Source organism: Charadrius vociferus, unplaced genomic scaffold (assembly GCF_000708025.1).
Source record: "Charadrius vociferus isolate BGI_N301 unplaced genomic scaffold, ASM70802v2 scaffold230, whole genome shotgun sequence".
Lineage (NCBI taxonomy): Eukaryota > Metazoa > Chordata > Aves > Charadriiformes > Charadriidae > Charadrius > Charadrius vociferus.
In genome coordinates this window covers 2,792,941-2,809,054 of record NW_009646500.1, presented here as the reverse complement: position 1 = coordinate 2,809,054, position 16,114 = coordinate 2,792,941, and the positions used below count along the sequence as shown (strand labels likewise).

General features: G+C 39.1%; 1 protein-coding gene across 1 annotated transcript in view; it reads right to left on the bottom strand.

Annotated features, from left to right (window-relative positions):
- Positions 1–16,114, bottom strand: part of CEP85L (centrosomal protein 85kDa-like) — a 107,175-nt gene that overhangs the window by 25,071 nt on the left and 65,990 nt on the right. The window contains exon 4 of the mRNA XM_009883289.1: positions 5,026–5,147. Coding sequence (XP_009881591.1) covers positions 5,026–5,147 — 122 coding nt within the window. The remainder of the gene's footprint in view (positions 1–5,025; positions 5,148–16,114) is intronic.

Below are 16,114 nucleotides of genomic sequence, written 5' to 3'. Positions count from 1 at the left end.
CAGCAGTAAAAAAAGTCTTAAAACTAATGCAAATGTGTTTTCCATAATTTGGAAGGCAATGCCAAAGAACTCCAACACCAGCAAAGCTCATGAGAAAAGATGATCTCAAGTCTCCTACACAATAAAATCTGGGTTTCTGGTGAAGTCAAGAGCCTGCAGTTCAAAGCGAATACTACCTTTCCACCAGTCACAGGAGAACTTATCTTGCAAAGAAGATGGGAACACTACCTCTGAGACTTAAGAGGTGATCGCTGTTCCAAATGGATTGTTGTTTTTTAAATAACTTTTCTGAATTGCACAGAAGTCTGAAATACTAGCCTGACCCACGGCAGGTAAGCTAGTGCTGAAGGAAGGCAGGCAAGAGCATAGCCAGCAACTGGACTCTACTTTGTCAGATATTCTGGGCTACTTAGTCAAGAGGGTGCGAGGCACGAGTGGGACACAGGCACGACTGCCTGCGCAGAGAGAGAACTGCACCCTCCTTCCCACGGTGGGAGGTTTTCGACTTCTGCAGTCTCCTGGCAGGATGACTACAGAGCAAGCCTTGCACCTCCCCTGCTGTTCTCAGCTCTGCCAAATACTAGAACTACCTAAAAATATTTAAATCTACAGAATAGAAAATGGCTTGGCATCAGTTCCACAGAAAAGGATCTGGGATTGCAGCTGATCAAAACTGCGCAACCTTGTACTGCAAAAAGCAAACACTACGCAAGCACGGCCTCCGAGACAGATGAGCACTCGGCTGGAGGGAAGCCTCGACTGGGTGGTTTGGACACTTCAGGGAAGATGTACTAATCAGCTGAAGAAATCTCAAGGAATAACAAAAGTTACCAGAGATCTAGAAAACCTGACCTAGGAGGAAAGACTAAGTCATATTAGGAAAAGTTTTCTAATGTTTCAGCTAATTAATCACCAAACTGTCCAACCCAGAAAAGCTGTAGAACACCTGCTATTGCAGATAGCAATAGCGTAGACATCTACCAGGAGTGGCACCACTACAGCTTGTCCTCCCTATGGCCCAACAGATGTTAGACAGGTCCTTTCTAGCCCTACATTCTCTCATTATTGTCAAGATTTAGGTTACTATGGGAAAAATAATGTTAACAAATTCCATCTCATTGATATTACTAGTATCCACCTCTGAAAAGGTCAGCTTTTAAAACTGCTAAAGTAACTGCACCGTAACAAAATCTTCCAAGATAAAAAAGCCTCAACCACAAGTTACCTGGGTGACTGGTGATACCAGAAAAAGATAAATGGATCCTTTTCAAGCTGTTATTGCAAGCAAATAATATTATGCACAGCAAGAAACTCTGATGACGTTCCTTACGGCCCTGCTCCCTGCACAGGGCTCCTTTTTATCCATGCATGCACTCAGACCCTGGGTTGTGTAAAGCTTCAAAGCTGTTTCAAAAATGACATCAAGTTATCACTCAAGTGGATATGCTAATGCTGCAGATCTTAACAGACCATCCCAAATTAAGAGAATTACAGCTTTACACTAGCAATAACACGAGCCCTGTCAGAGCACATACTGTTTGATGTCAACTACTGAAGTCAGGGTAATTTGACATAAGGCAAAGAAAATCATAGAATAGAATCACAGAATGATTAGAGTTGGAAAATCTAATTCTATTGTAATAATGAAAACATCTCAGCATAATTCAGCTATGGGCGTAAAACTAACAATTTAGCAACTGGTTTAAGAATGTAAACGTTATTATGTCCTGAGGAATGACAGCTATTCACTGAAATTATACTTCTACATCTACCTTTCCTTAAAAAGCTGTTTAAATGCCCTTAAGCTGTCTGGAAGAGAACACTGCATGCACAGTGTTATTCTCAGCAGCTTATGTCATACATTCAGATATTTGGCATTTATTCACATACCCCTATGTGCAGTCCCTGCCAAAGAAACAGTGCCAGGGCCACACTAGAGACATCTACAGTGGCTGGGCAGTCTCAATAGACATTCACTATTGTACCAAACACTGTAATTTCAGTGTTGTGAATGTACTGAACAGAGGAGCCACACAGAGAATTAAAATGTGATGCCGTAATTTTCTAAACCAATACAAACACTGTTGGCTCCCTCTGGTGCTAACATATATAACATAGTGTTACAAACTAAAACTGGTGCTAACATAATATAGCATAGTGTTACAAACTAAACCACCAGAGAGGCAAGGCAATGATATAATCCAATTATTTTGTACTGTAGATGACAGACATTTTAGTAGTAAGTGTTACAACAGCAGATTTCCTCTTACAGACAAAATCCTTAAGTCCTTACTCACAGCCTGTACCAACAGTTCTTATGTGGAGAAAACATGACACACACCTTTAAGAAGTGCCATTGTGATCCTGTGCGCACAAACATACGCCACGTTTTCGCTTCCTGAAAGTATGATCTCCATCCCATTTTTTAAGAGCAGACTTAAAAACCAGTTTCAGGCTCTTACTCATTAAATTGGCAGTGATTCCTACAGTAGTTTTAAAAAGCAGACCTAACCCACTTTTAAATCCAACCATTTATGCTACTCTGTTCAGTTATACTTAAAAATACGCATTTGTTATGCCAAACAGACTACCCAAATCAAATCAATTTTAACTCATCTATTACTAAATCTGCTCTTCAACACAGTGTACAGAATAAAAATCAAGCCACTTCTTCTATTCACAGATGTGACTGTTTGCATTTTTAAAAATGATATTCACAGCTTTGAATTTCCAGTTATACACCAAACTATCCAAATACAGTGACTTACATTGTAAGCATTATTCCTTGAATTGTTTTTACTGACTGTTTGAAACTTGCTCACAGATATTCCAAATTGTTAGATTTCTGATGCAAAACAAAGAAGTTTAATAATCTAGTCCGGAAGGGCTTGATTTTTGTTGCCCAAATGAAGGCTCAATATTCAAAAAGAGCCCTTTCTGTGATGTGTTATTATACTGCATTATTATAATTTACAACACGGTTAACTATAACACCAAGCATCTACTTAAAGGAAATGACTGTAACATTACTAAGTGGTCTTTGCTTTGCTTCAACAGCTTCCAGAATGTATTTTGCCTTTCCAGCTGAATGAAAAGGAATCATCTCAATGGATTTCTGGTCAGAAATCCAGAAAGAACTGCATTCACTACCATTAAGTGACACAAAAGTATGCCTTGTACTGAAAAAGAACCAGCATACTGCCATCGGATATCAAGAAACAGCTTTTCTTCCTCAACATGGACAGTATCAAGTAACATTAACAAGAAACTAGGTTACAAACTGTCACTTCAGAATCGTCACCACTCACTGTAAACACATTTCCAGTGTGAGAAGAATAATGTGAACTGCCTTTTTAGTTGCCATTGTATAACACACCTTCATCAAAAGCGCAGAGGATTATACGCTCAGGGGAGGCACCAAAGACAGCCCCTAGCCATCATGGCCAATGTCCCTACAAATGCTGCTGACAGCAGCATTTTTGAGCATTCAATGTCCCTACAAATGCTGCTGACAGCTTGGGCCCCGAGAGGCGGCCTGCAGGTTGTACAGCACTACTACTGACACAGCAAGCCTGAAAAAACCACTGTAATTCAGACAGCCTTTAAGCAGCTGATCGAAAGGTTATGACAGAGGAGATCTAAGCAACAGTCAAAGTTGTTTTCATTTTAACTACTTAGCCCTTTGGGAGATCACCACCTCTGCAGAGTGGGATGGTGTACCCGTGCCTCAGCCCCTGCAGTTCATAACTTTGAGTACCACCTTCAGCTGCAGAGGCAGGTAAAGGCACACCAGTATGCCACATCAAATTGGGGAAGCTGATGCCGACTTTCCTCACTACAATGCCCACAGAGGCATTGGCTGGATTGCTAGGGGACAGAAACACCTTAAACCACTGCAATTCCTTGCTCCGTTGCAATAGAGGAAGGAACAGAACCTGCACAAGCATAATTCTCCTGGTCCCAAAGTAAATTATGCCCAAGTTGTCTGTCTCCACCCATTAAAACATAGGAACTGCTAGATGAAACACAAAAACATTCATAACGGATGCCTGACATTCCTGTGATCAACACACACCTGCTTTAAGCAGTTCTCCTCATGCTGTAGAGCAAACTATCAATAAGAGGGCACAACTATTTCAAGATCAGAACAACCACTCCTCTTTCAGCCACGAGCCAAGAGTTTATTATTAAAACACAGACTAAGCCAAATGATAATTATGTCAAACATAAAAATGCCCTTCTTAAATGTCCTACATCCAAACTCGGCAGCTCCTGCTGAGATCTGCTAATTTGGTGTAAGCTTCATTAAGCTCAAGCCCTTTATTAAAAACACATTTTCCTCATTAAGGCTTCATTTTATCCAAACATCCACAACTGCAGAAATTACTTCAGATATACTAGAAACATAACAGCAGTGAGTTGCTGCCAAGGCCCATTTCAGATTGGTAGCAATTTTAATAAGAAGTGATGTATTTACTGACAGATAGATCCTGGATTTAGTATTTTATTATCTGAATAATTTGTATGAGCATTTGAATAGAATTTTACCACTGACTGTTACTGCAAAGGCCAATGTCTCAAAGCTTTATCAATTGGCTTCAAATACATTGCATTTCTGTACCTGTCATTGGAAAGAAAATCAGGGTAATGCAGTTTACCAATTTTCATCTTGCCAGTCACTTCCAAGATCTGTACCAGCAGAAAGATTTTCAACACAACCCCCTAGACTGGTAAGAAGCTAAGATGGGGAAGCTGACAGCAGAACTGGCTGTTGGTCTCACTCTCCCTTTTCCATTGCAGAGGCATTAAACCCCTAAGTAAATTTCCAACTCTGTAAAAGACTTTTAGCCAGCAGGCAGTCTTCCCTCCTAGCAAGGATTAGCTCTCACATATTTTTGCATAAATATTTGCTGGACTGGAACCTAACAACTTTACTGAGTAAGCAGCTCTCCTGAAAGTCCATTCCTACATCATAGCTTTTACATCACCTAATCTAATCACTGCAAGCAGGCGCAGATCACTCACCTATCGATCACAATCTCTTTCTGTCTTAGCAGCCCCTCTTTAATTTTCATTAGAGATTCCCAGTTGCTGAAGTCCTGATAGCTGGTAGCTGGGTAACTTTGACGAGATGTTCCAGTCGGAACCTGCATAAAATAATTGCACAATTAGCCTTCAAAACAGTAAAGGTAAATAATATCCTAGGTATTAGGGCATTTACAAAGAGGTTTGTTGTTTCAGAAACCTAACAGTAGTTTTTCAGTTTAAGTCAGATTTGCTTTATATAAAACAATTGGATTTATAAACAAGTTTCTTGAAACAAATTTCAGTCCAGTGTCAGTGATTTAAAACTTCTTTTATAATTTCTCGACTAAAGAATTCGTAGCTCTGAAAGCAGTTTGAAATTAAAAGCTTAATTAGAATTTAAGTACGTAAGAGAAACACCATGAAATGTTCATCTCCTGTTCCAATTCTTGTAGTACTACAAGCAAGATATCAGCAGGTCTAAAGCTAATTGCAGATAACAGTTACCATTCCTTTCACTTCTTTGACTCCCACCTGTAACTTTAGCATATAGAGAAAGAAATTCACCTAGACGTGTGCATTTAAAATACAGAAGATTGGAATATAATTCTGGTTAAATTCTAACTGTTTCCAAAAAAAAAAAGCTTCACAAGTAACAGGTTTCAGGCTTTCAATTCACCTTCACAAAAGCCAGGCTATGTGTCTGACAACAAACTGAGGATGACTGTTGAACTGAATATGAACCAACAACATTACGGTTTGGAAGAAAAGTAGACAACTAACTTGGATGTTTAATGAAGAAAATTTTTATACTCAGAATACAAAAAGTATTACAAATATTTGTATCAGGAATTCACATAAGGGAAGGTTTAAGTTAGAACTTCTGTGATCAGAGTGAGGGAACCCAGCATCAGCTCCCATGAGGTATCATCTAATCTTCCACCAGTTTTTTTTAATCGCTGAAAAAAAGGTTTCTCTTTTTATTATCTGGGAGGTGTCCTGGACCATGTTGCCTTTTTATGGTTTTGGAATAGAGCAGAAGGAAAAGAAAAAACAAAAAAAAAGTGAAAATATGGCTGCTTTTTTTTTAAAAAAAAAAAGTTTAGATTTTAGGATATTTTTACTTGTATTGCTCTAAAATGTTCTAAATTTCATTTGAAATTACAATAAACTGTATTAAGAACAAGACATACCACCAACAATTAAAATTAGGCAAACAATTGTCAAGCAATCCATGCTTCTGGTGAAAACTTTACTGTGAATTGTAAACCTGAATGGAGAGAATTTATTGCCTAAACCCCCATACCATGATGTGCTGACGTCAGGAACCAACTCCTGACAGCTGTGCTCTCTTCTGTAAGTTGCAAAAGTATTTTTTCCCTATTCAGTCTACTTCAGTTCAATCCCTAGCTTGCCCATTGATAAAACGGACAGAAACACGTTTTCCCTCTTTTAATGTGTAACCTAAAACTAGATATAAGATGACAAGACTTACTAGTTTTAAAATCTTCCAAGACTGTCACCTCCCCCCCAAGTCCAATGCATCTGCTTCAGGAAATATTTCTTTTGCTTAAGAAATTGGATAGCTTCAATAGTGAAATTAGTTATGAATTATTTTAAAAAAAAACAAAACACCACCACATCAGCAATTCTACACATTAAACACTTCATGCCAATTTCTGGAATGTTGACTGTGCTCCTTGCTGAACAATATCAAGTATTGTATCTTTACTGAAAAGGCCACATGGACTGGCTAAACAGTGCTTTTTGAGGAAAAGTAAAATGTGAAATAATATTAAAATAAAATTTTGTCTTAAAAGGATTCACTGATTTATGACTATGGTTAATATTTCTGATCACATGCTCATTCATGATTACATCCCACAAGCGACAAAACCCACAGAAAGTATCTGAAAATTCTCTCAATTGTTGCGCCTAAAAAACGTGCCTCATACAACTGCATACTGAAGCATAATCTAGGTATGAAACTTCTGTGGGAACAAAATTTGTCACATCTGCAATTTCTAGGAAGTCAGTCCATTAAACCTCTGCTTGTTCAAGAAAGTTATGTTAAAAGACGGCACTGCACTCCACTGGGAGGCAAGGAATGGCAAAGCTAAGTGCTGCTTGGATTAAGATCTATCACCCATTTGTTAACATTTATGATCGATTTAACAGTTGTCTTGCTTCATTTTTCATGCAGTGATCAATACTAGCATTAAAAAAATCCTAAATTGGTGATATCACCTTGGCTTTTTTTGGTTTGGGCAGCAGTCTAATAAAATCCAGGAAAGACACAACATCATGATTCTTCCTGTAAGTAATACATGTGCCGAGTCTTCAAGGATCAATGAATGTAAAATTAATTTTGCCTGTGTCACTCAATCCAGACCAGATAACTTCAAAGTCATCTTTGGTGCTTACAGAATACCTTAGGATTGTCACATATTGTTCTGTATTACAGTTATCCACATGACTGGCCGAATTAACAGGCACCAGCACAAAACTATTTCAGTGAAATAGTTTTCTCTTAGTCACACATGCCATGTCATGCAGCATAAAGTGACAATATCAGGAACTATCACTGCACTTCGTGCCAGGACATTTTTTCCTTTGCTTCTCCCACTATAGTGCTGAAGAATGTTTTTCTAGATCTACCATTATGCTACAGTCAAAAGAAGAGAAAGCATCCTCAATGCAGTTGGGATTAGATTCTTACTGTTCAGAGCCAGAAAGTCCATCTCTACCCAAAAGAATCAACCCACAAGGGTTTGACATGATAAACAGGAAATATATGGCTTTACAGAGCAAAATCAAGCCATATATTCAGCAAGGTGAATTTTGCCTTTAAGACTAAACTATAAAAATGAAGAGAGTTAAAGACAACTATTTACATACGAACCTATATTAACTGAAAACATCTTGGAAGCCACCAGTGGTTTCTCTAGCAAAATTCTTCAAAGCAAGACCATTACTACAATCTATCAGCTTTGGAAACGTAACAGTTTGTATTAAAATTAGAAAGAAACCCTTCAATTTTGGTACCATAAGTGACTATACAAGAAGTCAATTATATATTAAGGCTGCTAAAAAGCACAGCAATGAGTTTTTCAAAGTTAACAACAGAGTAATATTTTGTCAATTAGATGCTAACAATAATATGTGGGGTTTTTAAAAAAAATCTAATACATAAGGCCTCCTTAGCTGACTGACTGAGCAGCTTTTAGCTTTGGAATATATCTAATCTTATGGAATATACAGATGCTGTACACATGTATGTAACAACAAATAAAATATTATTCTGTATTATAACTGTGTGCTTCAATTTGTCACTCTGAACAGATGAAAACAACAAAAAATACTCCTGTTTCAGATATCATGTTTCAGCCAATTTAAAAAAAAAAAAGAATATGCTAAAAATACTTCTTAGCACTTCCCAGAATAACAAGACACTTCACTCATTTATGAGCACATGGTGTTGACTACTCCAAACAGCTTTCTAGCTGCTTTGAATGGTGTAGTAACACATAGGTGGTCCACTTACATTCGAGTATTTTGTCTCCTAAGGACGTCAAACCAAATAGTAAGAGTACGATACACTTTCAGGACTCATACACAGAAAGCCATCCACAACAAGTCCCCAACTTGAATCCTCCACAACTGAAAAATAAAATACCATCTTGAAATGCGCAGCATTCTTTTCCATCTGCCCTAGAAAATACAACTATTTTTGTCGCCTGGCACCTCTTCCAAGAGTATCAGCCTTGGACTGAGAACATCTGTTCAGTTAAAACAGTACCCTTTGCACATGGCGTCCAAAGGTCCTCACTAGCCTGTCTTTTGACAAGGGCTTGGCCTTGACTTTCACAGCCTGGCAAGCCTTCAAGTCACTGCTGAGGCACAGCTATCTGCTGAGGAAAAAAAAAAAAAAAAAAAAAAATCTTTTGTGTACTAGCCTATATGCAAATATTCATTGCTGGAACACACATTGCTGACTGATTCCATCATGTTTCTTAACAGTGGGAAAATAATTTTTCTCTGGACTAGAGGGTAACAAGACTTGGATAACTTGGGCCAATAACGGCTGAGTTTTTAATTGTGCTAATTAAAATTATCTTCTCCAAACATGCTTGTAGTTTGTGCCTGAAACAGTTTAGTGTCTCAGCACACAGAGTAGCACAGCATTCCACGTAACACGTTGTATCACAAAGTAAAAAGGTGGAGTCCAAAATTGTCAATGATAGCTGATCTCAAAAAAGGAATGGATATTTAAGTTGTTTTTTTTTTTTCCTGAAAGTTGCAGTTTAAATAATTTAGCACTGTCTATACTACAACTGTAAAGTTTTCACAGCCCATTACTAACTGCTAGCAGAGTACCAAAAGTTATGCTAAGCGAATGATCCCTTTTGGCCAACTGCTTACACTGCCCTACGCTATTGTAAACCTCCTTCTGTAGGTATCATTCTTCTCTCACTGCATTTTACAGGCATTCCTTACTCAGGAGAAAGAGAATTCCTTGCATCCACAGCTAATCTAAGGCAAAGAATCGATGCAACCAATCTCAGCAGGAGCACAAATGGTTCCTTTTGTTTAACTGCCAGCAGAGGAAACAAATATGAGTGTCCGCACAGGCTATGCCTCAGGGACATGGCACTTGCCCTACCACCTTACTGAGCAATAAGGGAGAAAGAAGATGTGTATGTGGCACCAGAGTGCCCAAATGCACTGTTATCACAGAGACGATTCTTGCTCTTGGCTTCCTTGTGATGGGAAAAGGATTAGATCTGTAAAGGCAGAGCAGTGGTCACTAATGAGGTCTGCAACTGCTCCCCACCCTGGGTAAGGAAAGAAGGATTTACCCATCCCTTCCTCCCCACCCAGATTTCTTCCTAACATCAGGCTGAGTGTTTCAGCTTACAACAGCTCCCTTAATTCAGACAATCCCGAAGGATCATCCATCGTCTTGCCAGCAAAATATGACAGGGCTAGCGGCTCTCGTGCAGGAAAAGCAAGAGGAGGCTGCAATCATGGAATCAGGCCCTAATTTTAAATCACTTTAAAATCAAGGCAAGGAATCATTTCTGTAGGAAGAGGTTGTGCCTTGCTGAAATACACTAGAAAGAGCAGCCACAAAGAAGCATTTCAACAGATTCCCAGATGGGTAAAAGCAAGGCTATGGACCGATTCAAGAAATCCTGACTTGTGGTGTCTGTATTTCACCACCACCTACTTACCGTTCCACTCTGCTCCATCTTTGCCATTTAGGGAAGACAGTGTTTCTGCTCAGCAGGATCTAATCACTACAATTCTTGGCAGCCACACCTAGGCTGTGGCGCATTTTGCTATACTTTTACAAATCTCCAGCAGCCATGTAGGAGAGAACAACCCTTGCATTCTTATTCCAGCCATGGTACACATGGGGTGTTCTTTGGGGATATTTAATGCTGAGGAGGACATAATTAAAAATTGAAACATCATCAAGTTGCGAGGTACTGAGAAACACAGATGAATTGTAGAGAGGTTGGCATTGCCAACAGCAAGTGCTGAAATCCAGTAGTGAAAAAAATATAAAAAAAATAATCAATAATGCTCGGAAAAAAATCCCAAACATATACTTTATACAGACATGTAACCTGCAAAGTAATTAGTATAGGAGGAACCACAAACAACAGGGAGAACAAACGTCACAGGAGTTCACAATTTAACCCTCCTGAAAATCAGCTTAATGCAAGTCTGGATTGCCTATATATAATATGTCAGGGCACAGAGAAAGGGCGGGAGGGAAGGAGAAAGACAGTGACTTTAAACAGCTCTGGCACAAACCTAGCTGGAAGAACGTGTTTAGTTCTAGGCATCGTACTACTGGAAAGTCACTGAAATAGTAGAACATGTCCAAAGAAGAGCAAGTCTAATGATTAAAAAGATTAAAAAGAGTGATATATGAGTAATGAGCTAAATACCACAAAGGCTGAAGAGACATGAAATCAGCCAGCAAATACTTTGTTTCCTAGGCTGAGAGTCCATAGAAACCAAGGCTGATGGAATGAAAGTTGAGATATGACAATTTGGCATAAGAGTGTTGAGAGGGAAAAAAAAAAAAAAAACAAAAACACACCACACCACAAAAACATGATGACAACAACAAAAAAAAAACCCCAACACCCCCAAAACCCCCCAAACAAACTAAAAAGAAGGAGAAAAATGGCAAAAGGATCTCTCAAACAATTGAAAGAGGGTTCAGATTTTAAGACCTACACTAAATGAAGTTTAGGAACTAAAGGGTAAGCTAGTCCTTACTTTATGACACATCAGGACATCTTCTCAGTGTTAAACTATGCTGGGACCAAGTACAAGTGACTAAGGACAGAACTGACTACACTATGTTGAGAGGTGAATTACAGTTAGGCTCCAACCTCAGACTGAAAAACAAGATCAAAACTCATTTAAGAAAGGACTCACCTTAAAAATATATAGCTGCAGTTGAACTACACGGATGCTACAGAACGTCTAAATAATAAGCAGCCAGCGAGACAGAGGCACTAATTGTTACCCAGCTTGCAGTTGTCTAAATTAGTGTTGCTAATTTGGAGTCTCAAAATCGGCTAAACAATGCAACAACAAAAAAAAAAGGACAACACCACCCCCACCCCATTTTCATGTGGCTTTTTCCCATTACAGAATGAGAGCCATTCAGTTTGACATTGCAATATCATATAGGCCTTTACTACACAAGCACACGAAGCTCTTTGCTACTGCACTAATCCCCTCCTTCTCTTTGCAGCAAATGTTTAAAATTGCAATGAGTTGTTCTGCTCTGCAAGGGGGGCCGGGGAGCAACATGCCTCTCGTCGGTTAACCACATTATTACATCTGTTGTAGGACTTTTTAAAGCTTTTCCAATAAAAAAATTAAAATGCTAAAGCTGTCTCTTTACAGACAACACCACTATCATCGTACCTTTTAGAAAGTGGAAAGCTTTCAAAAAGGAAAAGAAGAAACAATAACAGCATTAGAATGCCTCCTGAACGCAGCACTCCCTCTAGCCATTACACATTTTCAAGAATGTTTGCCGAAGCCTCCTTCACAAATGAAATTCCCATTGCACACAAGGCATTACGTGCTTATTGGAGACCTCAAGGACTTGACCCAAATAAGCCAGGGAGGAATTTGACTGTCCTATGAGTTACTGTTATTTGTACGTTTACTTCTTCCCCAGCATTGTTTATACTGCAGCTGAGGCTTCTGAACTTTATCAAGGTCAGATTTGATAACCACAGCAAGAGGAAGACATGATCCCTTAGCACAATGGCTTACAAATGAACTAAGAGAAAAGCATAACGAGTACACGGTTGCTGGGATACTAAGAGAGGTGGGAGAAAACAAATGGTAAGGTCAGGTATGCTATTCACCGGGGGGGGAGAAGAAATTTGCTACTGATGGCATAGTTACAGGGTTTTGATAGCAACAGCATGGTCACTTAAACGTGGCGTAAATTTACACTGCTATCAGAGGGAGCGGGGCCTGTTCTCCTGCCCCTTCTCACCACTTCAAACATTCATACCTTTTAGCTCCCTCCTGACAGCCCTAGTCCTGCACTCTCCCTCCACCCCGTACACACGAAGGTTATTTGTATCTAGGGCAGGCTCCTATCAGATTGATTGTACGAGGCCATGTGAAAGGTAGCACTGGCACACACTCTGAGGTGGAAAAGCAGCGCATGAGACAACAAGGTTTGCAGTGGCACAGCTTTGTGCTGGAGTAGTACGAACACACAACCGCAAGCTGAATTATCTCAACTCCAGACAGTACCAAACCTTCTAAAAGTATCAGTTTGTACACTGAATATTTTCTAAGCTTCTGAAAAAAAATAATATTACTGTGCAGTTGCTGTGACAATGTCAAGTTACTGACCAAGACCCGGTGGTTAAACATGCAACCAGTTCAAGAAAAGGAACTTCCACATGAAGATGGCATAAGAGAATTTCAAAAAAAAACAACCAAAAAACTACACCTCCTGCACTTTCTTATCTTTTGAAGTAGTCCTGCCTGTGCAGATTATCTGAATTATGAGAGCACACACAGGACCAGCAGCAGAGTCCACAGTCCTAGCCTGCAGTCAGAGACTGTACGCGTGAAAGATCTGTATGTGCTCAAACTCTGCATCCAAAAGGAGTTCCTGAATAAAACAGAACATAACAGGGGATAAGGGAAGCGAACTGCAATGCTGGTCACCACTTAAACTGGCAAGGTTTCATTCCCTCTAGCATCCTTGATGGTATTTATTGTGTAAAAGCCTCAAACAACAAACTAAGAAGTCAACATATTAACTCTGAAAAGCCTTTCCAAGATCCCTACAGACGCACGTTGTTACTGTACGAGTCAGGGACAGCCTCATTACAAGAGGCTGCAGCCACTCAGCAGTCCTCCGTGACTTTCTCATCTCCGCCACCTTAAGCTACTATGTTCTTAAAGGGTGAAAGCGGCACTCCCAGAGCTGCAGGCTGCCTTATACACCACCCTCTTCTGCTTATCTTCCTATGAACAATTACACTTCTCTTGCTTTCATGTGTTGTTATAACATTCCTTTATACTCCACACAACACCAATATTATTTTTGTCAGAAATCCTTTCCATTTATATTCTGGCAAATGTTATGAACACAAAACACTTCTAGGTGCCACTTAATATGACGTTAAAAGCAACAGTGCCTGGAATTTTCCACTGATAATAATTGGGTCTTTCCTAAGTATAGAAGCACTTGTTTTATTAAGTGTTCATTTTATCTTCCCATTACATTTAAATTCAAATGTTCTTTACTTAAAAAAATTAAAAAATAAAAAAAATATCTGGAGATAAAAGGGAGCTTCTACAAGGAGAACAATTTTAACTTTTTCTTTTCTTGAAGCTTTTAGTGAAAGCTTCACCGTTAAATTGATTTTTCCTTTTGTTTCCTTTTCTGGCCTGGAAAGCAGTATGACCAAAAAGTGACTATAGTTATCCAAAGCCCACAAGAAGACCATTGTTTTAAGTGCTGCACAAATGTAGGACATGCATTATTCACTACAAAATTTTATGAACTGTACAAGTAAGACAGAAATAGATTAGAAAAAATGAATAGTTGGGAAGACAAGATAAGTCACAAATCAATCATGAATGGAAGCACCCCTAAAAGTAAAATATCTCAGTCATTTGCACTCAGGCATCCTCCACCAAGTTCTGATCATTCATAAAAACCTTTACGTTAAATGTACGTTGCTAATATCTACAAATACCAGTTTACTATGGGTCACTGTTGATCACTTGTTCTTGTTACTCCTGCTCACCCCAAAAAAGAGTGGATGCAAAAAGTGATTTAGAAAGCAAGCAAAAAGGTATCTTTTCCAGCCTGCAGGAACTCTGCACGGGTGAGCAGAGCCAGACATCAGTCTTGCACAAAATGGACAGGAGCCCTTTCGTAACAAGAGGATAATGAAAAGAGAGTGCAGCTTGAGTGAAGGGAATACTTACTTGCTGTACAGTAATTGAGAAGAAAATATTAGAAGAACCCAATAAGCACAGAGCATCAGATTCTCTTAGCAAAAATTTATGAAGGAGAGGTAAGTCATTACGAATTTAATGTGAAGCAGGAGCATACATTTGGGGAAAACTGATGCCCTTTAAATTCTTTATCAAGGGTCCCAATTTTTGAAATGAAAGATCTTTAGATTCTGCAAAGGTGCTAGCCCCTGAAGCAGAAAAGTGGGCCTCTCTTCCTCTGCATTCTATGTGTTTTAGCTTTTCATGACTTTAAAATTAGAAATATGAGCTATGAGTGTAATATTCATCAGATTTAACTGAATTTAAAAAGAAAAAACTCCCACAAAAATTTTCAAAATATTTATATGACAACAAACCCAAGCATTCACAAAAGCTCATAAAAGCACACTTTATTTACAAATGGCAATCCAGAACTGGTCTCTATGGGCACTTGCAGAAAGAATGGCGTCTAGCCAAATTACTGGAACCTGTGCATTTCAAGTTTTGCAGATACAATTTCTGTACTCGTTACAACTGATAGCACATGGGGAAGGAATGGTTAAGTAATAGACTGTTTTCCACTCCCTTTTAGGCTGATAAAGCAGAAACAAAGAATTCTCACATACACCCCCATCTTTGTTCTTCTCCAGCTTTCATTACCATGAACACAGATTTTAAAAAGACAAGGAAAAAAAGACAAGAATATTCTATGAACAGCAGCAAGTGGGGGATTTAGCAAAGCCACCTTACTGGAGATTATAAGACAAAAACAAGTTTTCAAATCTCATGCAGAGATAATAAGGTCTATGGATGTCAGAGCTCTGCACAACCTGAGTACAGTACTCATTCACATTGTTGGTGACTACCTTGAAAAACTTCAGTAGATAGAAAAATTATAAGCATAGTCATGTTTTCTGTCCCTAGCAGGAATTCTCCCTTGGAGGAACTAGCTGGGTTTCACCCAGCAAACCAAGCAGGACAGCACGTGGATCTACTGTAAAAAGATTTTTATTGCTTCGAGCAGGGATTCTACCACAATTCCTGTACAGCACCACATACATCACGTATCATCATGTAAACAATAATTATTCAGTCACTTGCCCCAGAATTCTGGAAAAAAAAAAAAAAATTTGTAACTCACATGGGGACACCATGTACCTGTGTGACTTTCTAAATTTCCGAGGGAATTACAGAGGCTTTGTGCCTCTGACAAATGAGGTCCTGGAATCTCAAAAGTCACACATTTGAAAATCCTGGCCTGAAACTTCTGTGTCACTGACAAACACAAGAAACGCAGCCAGTTTAACACTGTCTGCGAAACTGGGAACCACACAAGCATGGAAGGTAGTCACACAATTTGCATGTGGAATAAGTGACAGATATTTAAACTGTTTGGCTTCAATCCAGATTATGAACCTTTCCCACTTGAGTTTATGAGGGGTACTTGAAATGCACTTGTCCAACGAAAGCAGCAGTATGATGTAAGGGTGCATTTGAACATCCATGTCAGTGTGTGAAGGTGTTTTCCTTCCTTAGAAGATAAACTGGGGGGGGGGGGGGGGGGGTCGCACCG